General features: G+C 47.0%; 1 protein-coding gene across 1 annotated transcript; it reads right to left on the minus strand.

The window, feature by feature from the left end:
- Positions 1 to 761: 761 nt before the first annotated feature.
- On the minus strand, positions 762 to 8030 carry LOC121442583 (erythroid transcription factor). Its single transcript, XM_041644176.1, has 6 exons — positions 7997 to 8030; positions 4002 to 4237; positions 3003 to 3380; positions 2755 to 2900; positions 1607 to 1732; positions 762 to 1133 (listed from the first exon to the last, which is right to left on the minus strand). Exons 2-6 carry the CDS (start codon positions 4216 to 4218, stop codon positions 762 to 764), a joined length of 1239 nt encoding a protein of 412 aa, XP_041500110.1. The 5' UTR covers positions 4219 to 4237; positions 7997 to 8030.
- Positions 8031 to 21925: the final 13895 nt, after the last annotated feature.

A 21925-nucleotide genomic window follows, 5' to 3' on the forward strand; every position in this document is an offset into this window, starting at 1 on the left:
TTTCTACATGCTGTCCTCCTGCAGCTTGGTGACACCCTTGCCATCTTACACCAACCACCTCACCCACAATTAACCAGTCCTACACCATCTTACAAAGACACATGGAACCACCTGGATGCTGTCCACAAAACTTCATGTATGTGGTTACATTTTTGGATGGTGATTTTCAGTTGTGAAATGTTACACCGCAGACTCCTCCAGGCTCGTGTATTCATACATTTCTGTTAGATTCTGTCGTCAAAGAGCCCAGGTGCCACTCCACAACCCCACTAGACACTGACATTTATTTAGCCAAACACAAACTCATGGCTCCAGTTTCAGGTCTTTGGTGGTTTTATTTTACAAAATCTTTGAAGGTACAGGCAAGGTGATGTCTGCAGCCTGTTGGGTTGGGCTCTAAGAGGAGGAAGAAATGGGCATGGAGGCAGATGCCTGGAATCCCAGCTCGCAGGAACTGAGGCAGGAGGATGTCAAGTTTGAGTCTATCCCAGACTACATAGGGAATTCAAAGCCACCTGGGCTACAGAGTGAGACCCTGTCTCAATACAAAACAAAACAAAACAAAACAAAAAAACAGGAAAAAAATGTCAGACATGGCAATACATGCCTATAATCCCAGTGCTTGGGAGGTAGAGGCAGGAGAATCAGGAATTTGTCATAGTCAGCCTGGGCTACAGAGATCCTGTCTCAAAAATAAAAATAAAAATAAAAAAAGAGGGGACACCTTCTCTGCCACAAGGCTTAGGCCATTTTGTGTACCTTCAAGAACTGAGGGGAGCCACCACAGTGGTACTGGTGGTAGGTGGCACAGGACCTGTGGGGAAAGAGGCTGCGGGCGATCCCAGCAGAGGTCCAGAGAAAGGCATAAGATGACTGACAGGTCCTGATAGCACCACAGGTCCCAGGCCCTGGTAGAGATGGGCAGTACCTGTAGTGCCCAGTGTCAAGCCTGAGGCCACCTCCCCACAATTCCCACCACTACTGCCACCAGCTACCACCATGAAGCCACCAGCTGGCCCTTCAGCTGCTCCTGCTCCTCCCAGACTTGAACCCCGCTTCTTTTTCCCTTTTCCAGAGGCCTTGCGGTTCCTAGTCTGAATTCCATCCTTCCGCATGGTCAATGGTCGGTTTACCTGGAGAAAGGGAGACCACAGGGTTGCCAGCTCCAGCCCTTTGTGTGTATATCTTTGGGCTAGGGACATCCTCTCAACCCCACTGTTTTAAGAATACGGAATTAATTCAATGACTAGGGCGATGTACTCAATGCCGCTGGTGTAGAGAAACATGTGGCCGTGAGGCCCTGAACTTGGAATATCCTCCTAGACTGACAAGAGGTACCCAAGACTTAGTGCATGGGAGGGAAAGGTAGTGGAGGTGGCAAGAAGAGAAAGGGGAGAGAGGGGAAGGACAGAAAGGAGGCCTGAGATGGGAAGAGTGGCTAAGCGTGAGGAGAAGCGAATAGAGAAAGAAATCGCGAGAAGAGAAAGCTGAGAGAAGCGGAAGGGAGGGCAAAGGAGGAAGACTCTGGGTAGGAGAGGGAGTTCAAGGTGTGTGGGGACACCACCGTGGAGGAAGGACGGCAAGCACCATGAAGGAGAGTTGTCACCTGGTGTAGCTTGTAGTAGAGGCCACAGGCATTGCACACGGGATCTCCACTGGCATTTCTGCGCCAGAGGGTTGTGGTGGTCGTTTGGCAGTTAGTACACTGAGTGCCTGCCCGTTTGCTGACAATCTGAGGGACAAAAGGATGTAGATTAGAGCTCTGGGAAAGTAGAAGTTGGGGCCTGAGAAAAGGGGTGGGAGTCCCACTCCCGAAGGCATGTGAGTCCCACTGAATCCAAGTTTTCCTATCAAGGATAAGGAAATTACTTAATTTTAATATTATTGTTATTTTGTTTTTTTTCGAGACAGGGTTTCTTTGTGTAGTCCTGGCTATTCTGGATCTAGCTCTATAGACCAGCCTGGCCTTGATCTCACAGAACTCCTGCTTCTGCCTCCTCTACCACTGTCTGCCAAGGACTTTATTTTATTTTAATCTGTGTGAGACTCCTTCCGTCTCTGGTTTTCAACTTTGGCCACATATCTGAATCTTTTGAAAGAAGCCAGGTGTGGTGACTCATACCTACATTCCTGGCCCTCAGGAAACAGAGGAAAGAGGATCGTGACAAAGTCAAAACCAGTCCGGTGTACATAGTTCCAGGCCAGCCAGGATGACATAACAAAGCCCCATTTCAAGCGAAAAACAAAAAACAAAAAAAAAAGCAAAGCAAAACAAAGAATTTCTTGGGAAGCTATAGAAATCTCGGAGCTGGGGGTGTAATCTTATGGTAGAGTACCTGCCTAGCATGCATGAGGCCTGGGACTCCATCCCCAGTGCAGAAAACAAAATCCTTTTGCCCAGTTCAGTGATGTCCTGCCTTCTGTAAGAAGGCATCCAAGGAGATTACAATGTGAACCATAAGCAATAAGCCCACTTATGGATGTGGTGAAGTTTTTCACACAAATTTGAGAACAGGGTTTCTGTTTGAAGCCTCAAAGGGTAGGTAAAGGATGAGAGTTCTAGATCAGAGTAGGGCTCCTGCATAGGAAAGGGATGGGTGTGTCCCCATGGGGAAAGGATGAGGGTGAGGGCAAGTATACGATGTGTTGGAGACAAACATGAGTTGGGCAGGGGTTCCTGTAGGAGGGAAGAATATGGCCTCTTGTCCTGGGCTGGAACTCATCTGCATAAGTCAGGCTAACCCCTGGTCTTACCAATCGCTTCTTGGGACGGATGAGAGGCCGGTTCTGGCCATTCATCTTGTGATACAGACCGCAGGCGTTGCACAGGTAGTGGCCTGTTCTGTCCCTTCGCCACAGTGGAGTGGCTGTTGCTCCACAGTTCACACACTCTCTGGCCTCTGGTGGGTGAACAGAGAAAAAAGTTAAGCATTAACTCAGCTTAACTTTGCCTTGAGCTACCTAGCCCAACTCATCCTCCCTGTCCTTTTTGAGAGCCTCACCACAAGGGGCCAAGGGGAGGCTTCCGTGAAACTTGGGGGAAGAATAGGCTGCAGAACTGAGAGGGCTCCCCGTGGGAGAAAAGAAAGGACCAGGAAAGTCAGGTCCTGCATAAGCACTGCTGTTGACAGGCAGCGATGCCGGCAATGCAGTCCCCAGGGTCAGGAGGTCTGGACTCAGTCGCTCTGTCTTCAAGGTTTCCAAGAAGGTGGTGCTGCTTTTCCCTTCAGGGTCTTCCAGGGCCTGAGGAGGGCCATCCTCGTGGCTGGGGCACACAGTTGAAGCAGGGTACAGCCCCGTCTTGCTGTAGGCCCAGCTAGCATAAGGTGAGCCTCCTGGAATTCCCTCCATACAGTTGAGAAGCGGGTACACCTGAAAGACTGTTGGAGGGGTACAGGGTGGAGGGGGGAGAAGGAGAGCATTAAACCTAAGGGTAATCAATGTTATGGTGTCCATCAGTCCCAACATGGCAGCTAGGTTTCCAATCTTCCCACAACAATTTGTTTGTTTGTTTATGTTTTTTTCAAGACAGGGTTTCTCTGTAGCTTTGGAGCCTGTCCTGGAACCAGCTCTTGTAGACCAGGCTGGTCTCGAACTTACAGAGATCTGCCTGCCTCTGCCTCCCAAGTGCTGAGAGTGTGCACCTCCACCACGCAGCCACAATAGTTTCCTGGATAACTCCTGGGTTCTAAGTCCCTCTGGTCACTGTAGCAATGACAACACCGTCCTTCCCTTTCTGTCTGGGATTGCAATGACTACTGTCACCAAAGAGAGCTAACACATACTGCCAACCTTGCCTCTTAAAGTGTCCCTCCAGTAGGGCACACAGAAAGGAGTACTGCTGTCGTAGGGGGAAGGGGTCAGTACATTCATACACACGGCTTCTATTTCCAAGATGACCCCCTAGTAGAATTGTGAACTGAATGGTAGAAGAGTAGAATGGTCTCTGTGGCAATCCTACCAGTCCTCAGCCAGTGCCAAGGCAACTACCCAGCAGTTACCTGGGGAATGTCTGTAGGCCTCCGTGTCCCTGTAGTAGGCCAGCGCAGTGGCTGCAGCTGTGCCTGCGCTTGGAGAAGTGGAGGAAGCTGCTGCATCCAAACCCTCAGGCCCTGAGGAGAAGAACCCTCCTGAATCTGGTGGTGATACCAGGGCAGAATCCACAAACTGTGGCAGGGGTTCTGAGGCTCCCAGGGCCCCTAGGCCAGGAAAATCCATGGGGAAACTGGGGTTTAACCTGTGAGGACAAGAAGGGTTGTCAGACACAGAAATCCTTTTTCTCCAAGTCGTCACCTAGGTCTGTTTCTCCTTTTCACCACTCAGATTCGCTTCCTCTTTGCTTCCTCCCTTCTCAGGCCTTTCTCTCTCCTGTCTCGCTTTCCATCTTCACTTCCTACCCATCTTCCTTCCTTTGAGCACTTCCTCATTTCTTCTTACTGCCTCCCTTGTCTTTCTTCCGTCCATCCTCAACTGCTCATCTTCCTACCCTTTCCTCTTCCTCTTATTCCCATCCCTCCTCCTCTCTCTCACCTCCATGTCTTCTCTCTTCCCTCTTTTGTCTTCCCCCTTCCTGTTTCCACTGTCATCTGTCTCATTCCTTTCTCCCTTCCTTGTTCCCTGTCTCATGTGCCATGTTTCTCTTCCTCTTTCTATATCTCCTCCTTCCTTCCTTCTCTTTTACTCTGCTCTCTACCTTCCAACCTTCCTCTTTCTCCTCCTCCCGTGAGCTTTCTCTTCTCTCTTTTCTCCCATCCTTCTATTTCTTCTTTTTATTCTCTCTTCTCCTTCCTTTCTTCTTCTGTGGAGGCAAAGTGTGCAACCAAGGTCCCTTGGACCCCTTGACAGCTCCCTCAGGACCTTGGGGTTCACCCTTCTGTGCTCCCCAACTTCATCCTATCTGTTGTATCTCGCCATCTGACTTTCTCAGAAACCCGTGGTTTCCGGCTTTACCCCCTCCCCCACCTCAGTTGTGTCTGTAGACAGAGGGCCCCATTAGTTCCTCCCTGCTCTATGAGGGGTCAGTACCCCTGCCTCCACACTTCTTATCTCTGCCATCCCCGCCCAACTTTTGAAATCACCCCAAAGCTACTGGCTTCCTCTGAGGAGAGTGACAGGTGGGAGGTGTTCCCACCCTGGTATCCTCCCTCTGGGGGAAAGGGTCTGTTTCAGGAACCTTCAAGTCTCACCACTCTTGCTCGACCTCAGTTTCCCCATCTGCTATAGTGGAGGTGGTACACTAAGAGCTGGGTGGTGACCCGTTGCCTCTGTCTTATATTGTATGTCTATCTCTTTAACTCTCTGGCTCCCTGGGTTTCTCCCTCCATTTCCTTTCAGGGCTGACTGTGTTTTCCCTACATCTTGCTATGCTTCTAGGATGGACCTTTGAAAAAAAAAAGATTTTATCTTTGTGTTTATGTAGTGGGGGGCGGGTACATGAACACACATATGGGAAGGACAGAAAACATGGGTGTCGGTCCTCACTTTCCACCTTTTTAAAGACAGGCGCCCTTCCTATTTTTCTACTGCGTGCATACACCAGGAGAGGCCTGTGAGTTTCCCGAGATTCTCCTCCACCTCCCATTTCCCCATAAGTATGCTGGGGCTATTGATGTGCATGCTACTGCATCAGCATGGATTCTGGGGATTTGAACTCAGGTCCTCACACTTATGCAGCAAATAATTTATTCACTGAATTGTCTCCCCAACCATCTAGGGTGTATCTTGCCCCCCTTTCTATGCTTTTATGAATTTGTGTGTCCTGCCCTTCTTTTATCCATCCATGTATGACCATATCGAATATCTTTTAATTTCTTTGTCTTTGTACCTTTCTCAACTTGCCTTCTGTGTCTGTTACTATTGCTTTCTCCTATACTCATACTGCTTACTGTCTCTTCAGTCTTTCCAAGTCTGAATCTCTTTGCCTCCCAGTGCCTATTCCTCCCATTTCTTTCTCTGACCTTGAACTGTCCCCACAGCTCACAGGGCACTATTCCCACAGCTCACTACGGGCGCGCCTTACTACACACAGCTTGTAAAGGAGTTGCAGAGCCTGCCCCTGCCCCTGCCCCTGTAGGGAGAAGTGGGACACAGACTGAGGACAAGACTACCTTCCCTACCCACTCGGTAGATCAGCAAGAGCTGACCCCAGGGTTGGGGACCTTGCTGGGGATAAGACAGCTCATAATTGTGTCCACCATCACCTTGACCTCAGAATTCCCACATTTTTTTTGGACAGTGTCTCTTCTCCCTCTTGACTACCAGTTTACCTTCCCTCCCTCTGCTTCCTCTACGATTGTTTCTGACTCTCCACGACTTGCTCTCCCTTCATTTTTCCTTCTCTCCTTTCTGTTTCTGCCTCTCTCTTGTTTTCTGTCCACGGTCCTCCTTCTGCCTCTCTTCTGATGGCACTGCTACTCTTTCTGTCTAACTTTTTCACCTTCATGTGTTTTATGCCTCAATGGTCTTTCTCTCAGTGTCTCTGTCTCTTGTTCCCCAGTTCTTTTTGTGCCCCTCCTCTCTGTGTCACTCCATCTCCTGATCTCTTTCTCTGTCACCATCCTCCATCTCTGGCCTCACTGCCCGCCCCTGGACCTCTCACCTTGGTGGGTTCAGAGCTGCCCACCCCTCCTGTAGCAAGGACCCACCCCCCCACCCCAGTTATCACTCTCCCCGACAAGAGATAAAGTTTATCTCAAGGCTGGGGGATATGAGAGCTCCTTATCAGCTGTCTCACTAGAGAAAGTGCTGCCCTAGCCAGGAGACACAGAAGCTGCACCTACAGCTCTCCCTGGGCCCAGCCCCTCACCCCAGGTAACAGCCTTTCCCCAGGCCTCAACAAGGGTCCCTTGGGGCCAAAGGCACTGAGGCAGGATCTGGGGAGCAGATGTAGTACTTTGGGGCTCGAGGGAGAGTTTCAGACTCCAATGTGGAGTTGAAGTCAGAAGTTTGGGTATGGCTATGGAGTTTAGGAAAGGAAATCATGAGTTTGAGAAGTAGAGCCGAGCTTAAAAGTTCAGACACACATTTTGGGTTCAAAGCTGGATTAGGGAAACATGGGGTTAGGGAATCAGGGGTGAAGTTTGCAAAGTTAGAAATGTAGTGTAAAGGAGAGAGAGGTTCTGCTGGTCATGGTAAAATGGGAGAGAGGCAAGGTCTTTTCCTGGGCAGCTGTTAGGTTTAGGAGAGAGGGCAGACCGGACTGTGGCTGGTGTCTAGATGAAGTCTGGGAACACAGAAAGAGTGGGAGAAGCCAACAGGGACTCGGAGTAGAAAAGGTGCGGAAAGAGTGGGATTCAGCGAGCAGTTAGACCTTAGAGCTTATAGAAGACAGCCACAAGGGTCACTGTGACAGAATAGATTTGGGGGAGAGCAAACTTAGTGTCTAAAGTAACGAATGCATTTTGGCCAAGAAGTAGGGGAAGGAGGCCATTTGGGAGGCCAGAGAGAAGACCCAGGGAGCAGGCATAGGGTCTGAAAGGCAAAGATGGGGGTTAAAGCTAGGGTTAGACAGATCAGAGACAGGTGCCGTTAGCCAGAAAGACGTGGGTAGAAACAGAAGTATTCACTTGGGAGTAGAAATGGGAGACCTAGGGAAGCCAAAGTGAATGTTTTTCTTCTTCAGGAGATCGAGAGGCAGAGACAAGTTTCAATTAGTGGAAATACAATTTGGGACAGAGATAAGAGCATGGGGGATGAAGGCATAGTTTTTTGTTTTTTTGCGAGGTAATATCTATGGATGGTAGGCCTGGGAGGAGGAGGAGAGCGCTAAGGGGTTAGAGGACATAGGCATCTTAAAAGGAATGGGGCCAAGTTGGGGCAGACAGAAGAAGGGTTTGTGGGGAGAGATGGAGGCTGAAAGCAGAAGTCTGGGGAGCTGTGGAAGAATTCGGGGATGACCCACATTTTAGGGACAAGATGTGGGTCAGAAAGCCTGGAGCAGGCTTGGGCAGCAGGCTGGGGTTGCCTTGCTGGAGGCTCTTTGGGAATTGAGACTGACCTGGGATGGTTGATGCGAGGGTTCAGCCACCTTAGTGATGTGGTGGAGCTCAGAGATCCCAAGGGGTGTCCTCACTGGCCTTGGCCTTTGAGGCTCCCTTCCTCCCTCCCTCTTGCCAGCCCGCCCTCCCTCCCACCCACCTACCTTCTCCCTCCTCTTTCCTCCCCAAGGAGTGGCTGGTGCCCGAGTGGGTGGGGCGGTGCCGGGGAGGGGGTGTGCCGCCTACTTGTGGGGGACCTCTTAGGCACTGGTACTCCCTCCACCCTTCCTGTCTATCCTGTAGATTGTTGGATCTAGTTCGCCTTTGACTTCTATGGAGTCCAGTGTCTAGTCAAGTGAGCTCTAGTCAAGATACATGGCAATATTAAATATAAGTTTCACGCACCACTAGCAAAGCCCCTACTCTGTGCCAGGCTATGTGTGAACTGGACCTGTATTGTGTGTGAGCCCTCCTGGATTCTGGGAGAGGAGTGGTATAGCTGTACCCATTTTGCAGGTGAGAAGAATGAGGTTTATAGAGATCTGGGAGTGTTTCAACTAGAACCTGTGAGCCACCTTTATAGACCAGCCTCGGAGACTAGACTAGGAGCAGCGGAGCGGAGGTATACTTCTTTAGTGTCTGGGGCTTGTGCTTGGGGCTTACGCCAGCTCTGGCCTGCTCTGGGGCAGCAGATAAGTCTTATCAGATGGAGGCGACTGTGGCTGTTGGTGCCGCAGTAACAGGCTGTCTTGGGGTTGGGGGGCAGGGTGGGGGATGCACACAGGGACTGTGCCTCAACTTGTTGCCCGCCATACGTTAGAGGCGGGAAACTGAGGGGACACCTAGAGTGGACTCCTTTGTGAGTCCCCGAGGATTGGGATAAGATGACCAATGGGACGGATAGTAAGTGAGAGAGAGGCAGAGGCAGGAACAGAGATATACAGGAGATGGCAAAGAAGAGACAGACGGACAGCTGTAAATAAAGGAAAGAGACAGAGAAGTGGAAGGAGGCAAGGGGCACCTAGAGAGATTCAGAGAGCCTGAGATGTTAAACATGTAGGGAGAGTCAAAGAGACAAGATGGGGCAGAGCTGGACAGGAGGCAAACGAAGGAAAAACCTGGAAATGGCAGGGGCCAAGGGCATAGACAGAGAAAGGAAGGGGGAAGTAAAAAATAATGTTGGAGAGAGATGCACAGTGCCAGAGTCTGAGAGTATGACCCCCAGGGGGAACTATCTAGGATATGCCCCATGTTGGTGGCATTGGTGTGAGGATGTGGCTGGTGTGACCTGTGGCTCTGCTGTCAGCTTGCGCTGAGGGGCCAGCTCTCCAGCCCTGGTCACTGGATGCTTACAGTCCACCCTATCTTCTTGTCTCGCTCCACTAGTGCCTCACACCCACACAAACCTCTGTCAGTAGATTCTGAGCACCGTGTCTGCATAAAAATCATCGCGCACGTGCACACACACACACACACACACTCACACTAGGCACTGCATTTGGATTCTCATATGACTTTCTGTCATAGCCCTAGAAATTTCTCACTTGGGGAGACTGAGACCCATCAAGGGGAAAGACAAGGACAAAGCCAAATGAGTCAGTAGGGTCAGTTTAGCCTGCCTACCAGCCTGTTCCAGAGGAGCTGATCTTCTTGTTGTGTTTCTCTGAAAGCCATTGTCCCCATAGGCTTTAAAAATGGCAGGCTTGGGCTGGAGAGATGGCTCAGAGGTTAAGAGCACTGACTGCTCTTCCAGAGGTCCTGAGTTCAATTCCCAGCAACCACATGGTGGCTCACAGCCATCTAGAATGAGATCTGGTGCCCTCTTCTGGCATGTTGTATACATAATAAATAAATCTAAAAAAATAAATAAATAAATAAAAAAAAGAAAAAAAAATGGCAGGCTTGTGTTAAACTGCTGTGTGTCCCTTTCCTTTGGGGAACCCTTGTTTACCAAGGAAGGCCACAGAGTCTGGACCTGGGGCTAGCCCATCATTCTCTTCCAACCCAACCAGCTACTAGATGGGAGACCTAGACAGCGTTAGTTATTCATGAGTCACCGTGCCCTCATCTGTAATGGGGTAACCATGATAACTACTTCCATATAGGGGAGAATAAATGAATTTGAATGTGAAGTGATCCAATTGTCTTTAATCTGAGTTCTCAACATATCAAATATTCCATTTTTTTATTGGGTACTTATGTGACTCTGCAATCTCCAAGTAGAGATTTGTCTCCTGGGTGCTTATTGTATGCAAGTGCTAGTCCCGCTCACTCCCTTCACGACTAGCTCTGCTGTGGATTCTAGCTGCAGCGCCAATAGGAACACTGATACTAACTCTAAATTGATAGGCACTTTAATGCTGGTTTTACTACTAATAGCAGGGGTTGGCTAACAGTATGTTAATTCTTGTTTTATAATCTAGTTCTTTTTATTTTATATGCATTGGTGTTTTGCCTGCATGTATGTCTGAGTGTGGGCATCAGATCTTGGAGTTATAGACAATTGTGAGCTGTCATGTAGGTGCTGAAAATTGAACCTGGGTCCTCTGGAAGAGCAGTCTGTGCTCTTAATTGCTGAACCATCTCTCCAGCCCCACTATTTTAATTCTAATCTAAGATTTATTTATTTATTTATCTATCTATCTTTTGGGGTTTTTTTTTTTTGTTTTGTTTTGTTTTGTTTTTTTGTTTTTTGAGACAGGGTTTCTCTGTGGTTTTTTTGGAGCCTATCCTGGAACTAGCTCTTGTAGATCAGGCTGGTCTCGAACTCACAGAGATCCGCCTGCCTTTGCCTCCTGAATACTGGGATTAAAGGCGTGCTCTACAACTGCCAGCCGACTATTATTTTTGTAGTGCTAGGGATGGAGCCTAATGCATCTCTCATGTTAGGCAAGAGCTTTGCAACTAAACCATACCCACAGCCTTAAAACTAATTATTATCCATTCCAGTTCTAAGAACAACCTCCAGTTCTCACCCCCATCCTATGCTGGGAATATAACTGAGGGCCTTTCATACGCTGGGCATGTGCTTAGCCAACCGCTACATCCCCAGCACCCGATTCAGCTAGAACTTTTACCAGCAGGAACATAGCAATAAACAGACCACCAGGAGCAGCAGCATTGGTTGGCAGAACACATGTACTGTGCTAAGTACTTTTCCTGGATAATTCTATTGCAGTCTTTGTGGTATATCACCACTCTTGCCTGCCAGACTGCAGTGGGGACACAAAAATGACACTTTCCAAGGCCTCTGGTACTCGTCTCAACTCTCACACTGACTGACTGCCTAATTTCTGGGCAAGTCATCCTCTGGGCTTTAGTTGCCTCTCCTGGAAAATGGTTATGGTTGTAGACTTTCCTTTCCCCACACCAAATGTCAGTAGTCTGCATGGCGCCTGCCTGGCACTCCACAAACTGTATGCTACGTAAACAATCATTCTCATCATTATTTAGTATTGTTATTTGCCGAGGTTGAGGCTGGGGTGAAGTCTGTGGGGAAGCCTCATTGGGAGGGGAAGGCTAGAGGCATGTCCCATAAAATGGTGTGGTGCTCAGCGCACATCCCTGGAGGTGACAAAGGGCTCAGTAAAGGAAATGAAGGGTGGGGAGTAGGGTGCCTCTGAGGCCAGGCCTCACCCCATTCCCTCCCCCATCCCTGTGGAGGGGGTGCAGGCCCAGAAGTCTGTGGCCACAGTTCAGCCAGCAGGGAGGCAGCTGGGAAGGCGTAGATAAGGGAATCAGCGGGGGCCAGGCTAGGCTTGGGGGAGCCCAGTGCGGGCGGGGGTGGGGTGTCCGGGTTGAAGCGACTTCTCTGTCAGGCTTCCATTTGAGACCCATGCCAATGTCCTCTCTTCCTGGAATCATTCCTTGACGGTTCCCTCTCCCTCCTGGCATCTTTTGAGGTTCTGGAGCCTCTGTTTGACTCAAGCCATAGCACTAAGGCTATCTGGGTCTCTTTGAGACTGGAGTTCACTGGAGGAGTGGTACAGAAAGTAGCAACCAAAACCTGACTAAGGAGTCATGTGTTTGACTCCAGAGTAAAACTGTTGGTTATTATCTCAAGAATTATTTTTAATCGGGACGTAACGATTATATATATTTATGGCACAGCACGGTCATTTGATACACGCACATAATGCACGATGGTTGAATTGGGGTGATTAGCATATCCACTTCTTTAAACACCAAGTACTGATGGTTTCTTAGAAGGGGAAAAAGTTGATTACATAGAAGGACTAGAATGAGCCGGGCGATGGTGGCGCACGCCTTTAATCCCAGCACTCGGGAGGCAGAGGCAGGCGGATCTCTGTGAGTTCGAGACCAGCCTGGTCTACAGAGCTAGTTCCAGGACAGGCTCCAAAAGCCACAGAGAAACCCTGTCTCGAAAAACCAAAAAAAAAAAAAAAAAAAAAAGAAGGACTAGAATGAAGGTCATTAGAGGCTGGGAAGGGAAGGTTGAGTATGTCTAATGCCTTACAGCCCAGTAGAGTGGCTGGTTTGCAACAGCCAATTAAATGTAGTATTTGTTGTCATTATTTAATGATAAAGAAAATAACACAGAGAAGGACCTCCGGAGTGGCAAATGTAATCTCTGTACTCAGGTTGAACGCAGGAGTATCAGAAGTTTGAGGTCATTTTTAGCTACATGGTGAGTTTGAGAGCAGCCTTGAATATATAAAATTTTGTTTAAAACAAAAAAAAAGTGGGGACCTGGGTTCAATCCCCAACACCCACACAGGGGCTCACAAACAACTGTAACCCCCCTTCCAGGGGATCTGATGCCTATGTCTCACCTTTGTAGGCACCACGTGTTACATACACAGGCAAAGCACTCATATACATGAAAATAAATCTTATTTAAAAGGGCCATAGCAATGAATAAAGTAACTGATACATGAATGTTCTATTTGTCTTTGTATTCTTCCCAGGGTCTACACTGTTTGTTTTCATCTTTTCTAACAGAATACTTCTCTTTGCTGTCAGGTCAAAGCTAACCAACCCTATATACAGTCACCAATGGTTCTTATAGCTCTTGAATTCTTCCTTTTTCTAAGTTTTGTTTTCTTTTGTTGTTGAGACAAGATTTCACTATGTAGCTCTGGCTGGCCTGGAACTTTCTCTGTGGATTAGGCGAGCTTTGAATTCACAGAAATCAGCCTGCCCCTGTGTCCCCCTCTGCTATGATTAAAGGTGTGTGCCGCCTTGCCTGACTCTACTTTATTTAAAGGATTATTTTAGATTTATTTTTATGTTATGTGTACAGGTGTTTTGCACGTATTTCTGGTATCTTCAAATGCCAGAAGAAGACATTGTATCTCCTGGAACTGGGGTTACAGGTGGTTGTGAGCCACCATACGGGTGCTAGGAAAAGAACCTAGGTCCTCTGGAAGAGTAGCCAGTACTCTTAACTGCTGAGCCATCTCTCAGCCCAGATTCTTCCATCTTTGAGCTCATTTCTAATTTTTAATATAAATTACACAAATAAATATGTAGGTTTTTTTTTTTTAAGAAAAATAAAACAATGAAACTACCTGGTTACAAGTAGTAAGTAGAGGACGACTTCATTTCAGATTTTTTTACAAAATTAGGAATGAACATGAGCTGGGTGGTGGTGTCACACACCTTTAATCCCAGCACTTGGAGGCAGAGGCAGTGGATTTCAGTGTGTTTGAGTCCAGCCTGGTCTACAGAACGAGTTTCAGGACAACCAGGGCTGTTACACAGAGAAACCCTGTCTTGGAAAACCAAAAGAATGAGCATGCGTACACAAAACTAGGAGGAGTACGGGTTGTAGCTCAGTGAGAGCTGTGGCTTAGAATTGTTGAGGTTCAAGCCTCAACACTAAAAGCAAAACAGAAATTATATGTTAACATATCAACATTAATTCTGTGCAGTAACCAAATTTTCTTCCCTTTGCTTCTGTGTATTTTTTGAAACAGTTATTTCTGTAAAAAGCAAAGACACTGAAGAGAAGCCATTATGGTTATCACTATTATTATTTTGAGACAAGATCTCAATGGAGTTCAGGATGGCCTCAAGCACAGTCTCCCAAGCACTGGGGCCATAGGTATATGCAAGCACCATACTTTGACTATAATTAGCCTGGCAAGACCTGAGATATCCTAAGGAGAGACGTTTGTGCCCTTCCTTCTACTGGCAGGCTATTGAGAAAATAGAGTCCAAGAAACTACAATTTTCCCAGGATGCTCTCTAGAAGGAAAAGGCTAGAACTCTAGTGCCAGCTAAAGGTGGAGTTTGTCTCCTGGAAAGAGATTCACGTAATTCTGACAGCTTATCAAATCACCTTGCCAGACAGACTAGCGCCAAGATAGTCAGTAAGTCAGTCATGTGTCCGTGGTGGGCAGTACCACACCTTTGACCAGAACTGCTTAGTTATGTATACTCCTGCATTCTGTTTAAACCCAAACCTTTCAGGACCCTGGAAAACAGACTTGGGGGTGGGTAGAAGACTTGGGGATAGAGGATGGAGAGGAGATAAGGTCGCTAGACTGCTTTATTCTTTTACCAACGTGGCCATTTTGAATAAATCACCTTGTCCCTCTTTGACACATTGAAGATGGTGGACTGAACCTGGTTTTTTGGGCTGCCTGGGCCTAAGCTCTGACCCTGGTAATTCTGGGTATTTTATTTATTTTAGATTTTTAAATTTGTGTGTGTGTATGTGTGTGTGTATGCATGTATGTATGTATGTATGTATGTGTACCCTGTGCATACAGGGGCTAGAAGAGGGTGTTGAATCCCCTAATACTGGAATTACAGCCAGTTGTGAGCCACCTGATGTGGATGCTGGCACCTGAACTTTGGTTTTCCACTAAAGTAGCAAGTAAGTGCCTTAACCACTGAGCCATTTCTTTAGCCCCAGGTCTTTATTTTCAATATGCATTTTTGTATCATGAGCCTCCTCTATTCCCTACCTCCAATCTTTGCTAAATTACCAAGTGAAGAAGTACAGAATGTAATACCAATACCGCTTGACACTTGACAATCTCAATCCTGTCCCGCTCTCAAAAGGTCGTCTTCCAGTGTCACCATTCAGGCAAGAATAAAAATTGAGAAAGAGACATCATTGAAAGAATTTCAAATTAGGGATATGTCTGTTAGTCAAAACTTCTTAGCTAGAAATAACTTTGGGAACCGGAGTTCTTCCATCCTTACATTGAAGTGTTTTCAAGAGGGACTACCATTAAGATCAAGAAAGAAGTAAGACAAAAGATAGACAGAGACGTTTTTTGTATTACCATTGTCTGTCTAGTCTAAGTCACTTTTCTGTTTTGAGACAAGGTCTCGTAACACAGACAGACTTGAAATTTGCTCTTCAGCCAAGGCTGGCTTTGAACTCCTGATGCTTTTGCCTGCACTTCCCAGATGCTAGAATTAGAGGTCTACCCCACCCACTATACCTGACACAAATCACCTTTTATAGCAAGTTAGTACAATTCATTTTCCAAAACATTTTTCTTCCTTCCTTCCTTTTTTTTGTTTTTCAAGACAGGGTTTCTGTGTAACAGCACAGCTGTCCTGGAACTCACTCTGTAGACCAGGCTGGCCTCTAACCCAGAGATCTGCCTGCCTCTGCCTCCCAAGAGCTGGGATTAAAGTTATGGTCCACCATACAAGGTTCCAAAACATTTTCTAAACTAGAAAAGTACAAAAAAAAATACATTAAAATAGCTGTTACTAGGCACGGGGCGGGGGTGTCCTTTCAACTTAATGGCAATTAGAATGAAGTGGAGCCAGAGAAAGGGGCACTTCAAGCAAATATGAATTTCACAAGGCAGGGGGCACAGCTTGGGGAAACAGGAATGGAGAGGGAGCAGCGCTGAGTGAGAACTAGGCCAGTTCCGTAAACAAAGAGTCTGTCTTTTACGCCACCCCAACAAGATAGCATTGTAGCCCAAGTGTAGCTGGAACTCCCTATGCCCTTGATAACCACGAACTCAGTCCTGCCCGGTACTCCCAAGTGTTGGGATTAGAGGGATAATTGACACATTTTCCCCTTCTTCTTCTTTTTTTAATTTTTTATTTTTTTGAGACAGATCTCTTTACACAGTCCAGGCTGGCTCTGAACTGAAAATCTTCTTGCCACACCCTCCTTCCTGTTGGAGATTCAGGCCTGTGTCACCACGCCAAACACCCTCTTTTTTCTAGTTCAGGGTTTACTAGAAGGTTGGGGGTCTACTTGTTTTTCATTAGCTATGGGTACCCTTCTTTTTTCCCTTTCTTTCTTTCTTTCTTTCTTTCTTTCTTTCTTTCTTTCTTTTCTTTTCTTTTCTTTCTTTTTTTTTTTTTTGAGACAGGGTCTTGCCATGTAGCCCTGGTAACATGGAACTTACCTCAGATATTGGGCTTTCCTAGAACTTGCAATGATCCTCCTGCCTCTGCCTCCTGAGCGCAAGGATTACAGTTGTTCGACTCTATGTCCAATCTTGAAAGATGTTTTCTCTGCACAACGTTTTGGTACTGGAGGAGTGGGCTGTTCTCCCAGGAGCTGCTGCATTCCTGATTTGAACGGTCTGGCCTTGTGATAAGGGTGGCCCGAGATAACTGTTTAAAAAACCGTGTGAAAAAGGGTAGCAGAGAACACACACTTTTCAAAAAACTAATAACAAGTTCAAAGAGCCCAGTTTGTTATGGGGAAAGTATGTGTGACCATTTCATACACAGTGTGGTCTACACTGGCCTCAGATTTGCTATGTAGCTGAGATGACTGAATTCCTGATTCTCTTGGGTCAACTTTCAGAGTTCGAGGATTGCGGTCTTGTACAACCATGCCTGGTTTTTATGCAGTTCTGAATACTGACTCCAGCCCCCACTGTGTATAAAAAGTACAAACTTTTTACTTTATTTTTTTTAACTTTTTACTTTATTTTTGGTGTTTTTGAGACAGGATTTCACTGTGTGGCCCTGGCTGTCCTGGAATTCAAGCTGTAAACAAGGCTGGCCTTGAAGTCAGAGACCCACCTGCCTCTGCCTCCTGTTGGGATTAAAGGTGCACAGACCGCAGCTGCCTCCACTCAGCAAGTATAAACTTTCACAAATTTTATTTTATGTGTGTTTCGTGTTGATTCTTGGTCCATGGTGTTAGTGTGGAGGCTGGAGGACAGCTTCCAGGAATTGGACCTAGGGCTTGAATTCTGGTAGTCAGGCTTGGTGGGAGGTGCCTTTACTGGCTGAGCTAACTCACTAGCCCTCATTATTAAAGCTGTTATACTGAGGACTGGAGACAGGGCTCAGCAATTAAGGGCACCTACAGCTCTTGCAGAGGAGTTGCATTTGGTTCCCAGATCCAGGGAGTCCTGTAACCTCTTCGATATATACTCTCTTCTGATCTCCATAGGCACTAGAGGAGCACGTGGTGCCCAGACATATATGCAGGTGATACACCCCCACACATAAGATAAATATAAAAATGTGTTTCAAAACCCTTTTACACTAAGCTGGTAGCACACACCCACATATTCACCCCAGGGTAAATTATTCCCCCGCCCAAGGTCACACCCCAGATAAATATGGACACAGGAACACTCAAGAGCTTCATTTTTTTTCTCGATCCCATGTGACAAAAGTGGTGTGGAACAGACCTGAGAAAAATGTCAGTCTTTCACAAACTTCTTTCTTGGCATAGAAGGGGGACACAGAAAGACAGCAAAGCTAGGGACTAAGCCTGTGACTTTGGCATGCCAGCATTCTACCACTGAGCGACGTCCCCAGCATCTGCTGGGCCATTGTGTCTCACCAGTGGCTTGGGGAAACACAGAAAGACAGGTTCCATGCAAGCCCCACAGGTTGCTCTTTTGGCAGCAATCAGTCGTTTTGGTTTTACACCATTCAAAGGTTACAGAGGAAGCACCCCATGGTACAAATGTGTGGACGGTGACAGATCTTTGCTTGGGGCTTCTGGATAAAAGCAAAGCAAGTGTTCTGGAAGTTGAGATCAGGAAGGCAACTTCTAGAAACAAGTAGATTCCCAGGAGCCCATGAAAAGCACTTAAATTTCTGATTTTCAGGAGTCATCCTGGGGCCTCTTTCTTGGCCAGCTTCTTTTTCTGGACTATAGGAGAGGCATGTATGTGTTGATCACCGACCAAGCTGGAGGTGGGGTACAAGGAGCTCCAAGAGAACACCACTAAAAGTAGTCAATTCAACCCAAGATCAATAGTCAGAGGTCAAGAAAGGCAGGTTTCTTGCTCTGGCAATTAAAGTTGAAAGCCAAAGACAAAAGCCAATGGGAAGGCAAAGATCAGGAAAGGGAGGGCAAAGAAGGTGGCATCTTGGGTCTCATACCAACAGAGCCTCTTCTTGGTCCAGTTCTCCTGCTTTTTGCGAAGGGCCTCCCTCCTCCGTCCCTCCCAGAGTGTTCTCTGTAGTGCTCCAGGTGGGAGGCTTCAAAGGCAAACACGGTGAGGAGGATACCAGAAGAGACTCAAGAGCCATTGTGAGCCTGAGGGGTATATGGAGGACACCAGTCCACACAGGGCCTGGTTGCTGAGCAGCCCTCGTCCTACTTGTGATCCATGATGGTATTACTCAGAACCAGCAGCTTCCGGGTAGCACACACCTTTAATGACAGTGGAGGTGGAGGCAGATGGCTCCTTGTGAGTTCCAGGCCAGCCCAGGTTACATAGTGAAGCCCTGTGGCAAAACAAAACAGAAACAAAAGCAAAACCTTTTATATCAGGTTAGGGATATAGCTCAATTGGTGGTTGCTTGTCGGGTATGCATGAAACCCTGAATTTGATTCCCAGCACTGTTTAAACTGCGCTTGTTGGCACAAAAACTGTACTCCCAGCATTCCTTGACTACACAACAAGTCTAAGATCAGCCAGGACAACCGAGCGGTGGTGGCGCACACCTTTAATCCCAGCCCTCGGGAGGCAGAGGCAGTTGGATCTCTGATTTTGAGGTCAGCCTGGTCTACACAGAGAAAATCGTGTCTTGAAAAGCAACAGCAACAAAACAAGCAGCCTGGGCCATGTGAGATCCTGTCTGAAAGGAAGGTGAACAGGAATATACACCATAGAAACACAGCGGGGACATTTTCAGAGAGAACTGCACCCCAAGAGGAAATGGGGTACTTTTCTAACAGCTAAATTTCCTGGCCTTGTGTCCATGGGTCATCATTGGTGGGTAGATTTTATAGCACCATTTGCCCTTCCTGATCCTGGCCAGTTAGGGTAAAGCACCAAGGATCTGTTAGGGTTAGGTGGTGTTTAAGTCATGTCCAGTCAGGGACTGAAAGACCCCAGTGGTGGGCAGTCTTTCAGGCTGAGGAGACCCTCCCAAGGAACAGCGAGTCACTCTTCGGATGCAAATAGCAAGAGGCTTTATTCAGTACACAGGCACCTGGGGCGACTTAGTCTCTCGGAAGACAAGCGCGCCTGCAGACTGGGGGAAGGTCTTTTTATAGGAAAGAGGGCAGCAGAAGCAGATTACAGAAGCAAATGCATCGTTAGTGGTCAGTTGGAATGGGGCAAGGGGCACAGGTGGTTTTTCCTCTCCCAGCACAGATGTATGGGAACAGATATCCTGTTAATTGATGTCCTGTCCTAATCTATGGATATAAAGATCCTGTTTTGCAGCCAGGGACCCTGACCTTACTCTGCACTTACAGTCGTTCGTCAAAAGCTTTGTGAAATGACGTTACAGCAGATAAGCTGGGATCTTTCATAGGGGGAGTTGTCTCTTCTGTGAATTACTGATATTCTAAGTTGGGCACATGTGCTGACTATAGGCATCCTGTTTCCCTAAGCAAACGGGATGTTCTCATTAGAGCAGGCCAGCTGCGGGTTCCTTATCGCTTGGGGCCAGATGGCTGACCGGCTGACCGCAGATATCTTGCCTGGCTTCTCCGCCCTTATTCTCAAGTCGAACTTCCCTGCTCTAATTACTTGCGTTGCTCCAAAGTTTAAGCCTTGCAAAATGGCGTTACTGCTGCTTAGTGAGTGGGGGTCTTTCAGGACTAGAGAGATGGCTCAGGGGTTACTAGCCCTCAATAATGCTTACAGAGGACCTGAATTTGGTTCCCAGCACCTTAATAATTATTTATGTGTATGAGTGCTTTGCCTACATGTAAGTTTGTATACTGTGTTACATTTCTGGTATTCTTAGAAGTCAGAAGTAGTCACTGGATCCCTTAGAACTGGAGTTATAGATGGTTGTGAACCACCATATGGATGGTGGGTCCTTCGCAAGAGCACTCTTAGCTACTGGGTCATCTTTTCTTCCCAATAAATAAAACAAATCTCAAAAAAAAGGTTTCCCATACAAGCCACTGGGTCTGGCTTCAAGCAGCCAGGGTTTTATTAATAAGCAGATTCCCCCTTTTATTTTTATCCCATTTTCTCGAAAATAATGACTTCCCTGAGTTGGCTGGTCCTTTTAGGAGGGGTACTGATGTCCTCCGGACTCTGGCTGAGCAGGGAGAGTAAGGGCCAAAATATTAGCCTTTTATTATTATTTATTTATTTAGAACCTTTTTATCTTTTTTTTTACTTTGATCCTTAAGCCTTGATTGTTGAACACAGAGAAGGTCAATTCCACTATTCCTGTAATGGAAGAATTAGACTTTCCTTTTAACTCTGTAATTCTTTGGGTCAGGGATGCTTTGGGGCCTGAGGACAGTGGCCCCTTTGTTAAGCCCTATTTCCTTTTAGCCCTGTTAGTTCTATACTATAACTCTCATTTTGGAAACACTAATTTTTAGTACAAAAAGTATTCTTTTGAGCAGAATTTATAGGTTGGTGTAATTCCAGCTTTATTAGGGGTTCATTCTAACAGGAAGCAAGGAAAGAGGTGGATGGAGCCTTCTCGCAGCTGAGTTTGGACATTTGACAAATCTTAGCTATACTATTTTACTTTTGGTGGTACTGAAGACTGAACCTAAAATGGCTCTGGCAGAAATGAAACTATTCCAAGGAAAGAGACACTGTGTCTCTCAATCTGATTACCAGACTGTTGAAACAATGGACCCGCTAAAATGGTCATCTCCGCTAGGAATCTCATTCTAAAGGACAGCAGCCAGAAGGGGAACTTGTCTCTCAGAAAGACAACTGGTGGGACCATCTTACAGGAAACATGAAGACAGCTAATGATGGATCAGTGGTGGGCGGGGCCACACCTTGACGTGGACTGCTTAGATGTGCGAATCCTTGGCTCCCTGGTTAAACTTTGATCTCGTTTCAGGAGTCCAAAGACAGACTTGAGAGATTAGTCCATCTTCCCAGTGTGGTCACATTGAATAAATCTCCTTTTACTGTTTTCCACTGTGTGTGGGAGTGACTTTGGGGATAAGGTCTCTGTGTAGTCCTGACTGGTCTGGAATGAGCTATGTAGACCAGGCTGGCCTCAAATTCACAGAGAGCCTCCTGCTCTTACCTCCCTGAGTGTTGGTTGACACCATGCCTGACCTGCTTCCAACTTTTAATTGGCTTATTGCGGATGGGTGGCTGGACCTGACTTGGGGCATAGGTTGTGAAACCCCTGTGTAACAAAACGGCATTCATGAGGGGATAATTTGGGGGTATTTGCCACTCATATTGAACTGACCCTAGGTAGAGAGGAAAGGAAAATTGGAAGTTTCTAGATTCGCTGGAGTCATTTACTCTTTCCACTGCAGTGGTATTAGCCGCTGCTTCCCTCTACCCAATGAAGCAGGAAAATGAGTTTGGATTTTTTTTTTGGATTCTCAGAAAATCTGACCCTTGGTAAGTCTCTCCCTGATCAGCTTTTGCCTTCCTACTTGCCTTTGGGATCTTTTGAGCCATTTGGGGTTCTTTTGAGTCATTAGGAGTTGCCTTTGGTTGATTTTGCCTTTAGCTACTCTTCTTTTGAAGAGTATTGGATTATTACTGTAAAATAGACAATGGTGGTGAAGCAGAGAGCTCTCAAAGGCTTTGGGAACCAGGGCTGACGAAATGGCTCAGTGGTTA

This window comes from Microtus oregoni, unplaced genomic scaffold, assembly GCF_018167655.1.
Source record: "Microtus oregoni isolate MIOR12 unplaced genomic scaffold, Mior012 000092F_000, whole genome shotgun sequence".
Lineage (NCBI taxonomy): Eukaryota > Metazoa > Chordata > Mammalia > Rodentia > Cricetidae > Microtus > Microtus oregoni.

Bases quoted from the DNA above. Each gene is read 5' to 3' on its own strand.
- LOC121442583 (XM_041644176.1), bottom strand. From the start codon at position 4,218: ATGGATTTTCCTGGCCTAGGGGCCCTGGGAGCCTCAGAACCCCTGCCA. The intron at 2,901-3,002 runs GTGAGGCTCTCA...TTCACCCACCAG, and splicing joins CCTCCCCTTGGCCCCTTGTG to AGGCCAGAGAGTGTGTGAAC. The intron at 1,134-1,606 runs GTGACAACTCTC...CCCTTTCTCCAG, and splicing joins TCTACTACAAGCTACACCAG to GTAAACCGACCATTGACCAT.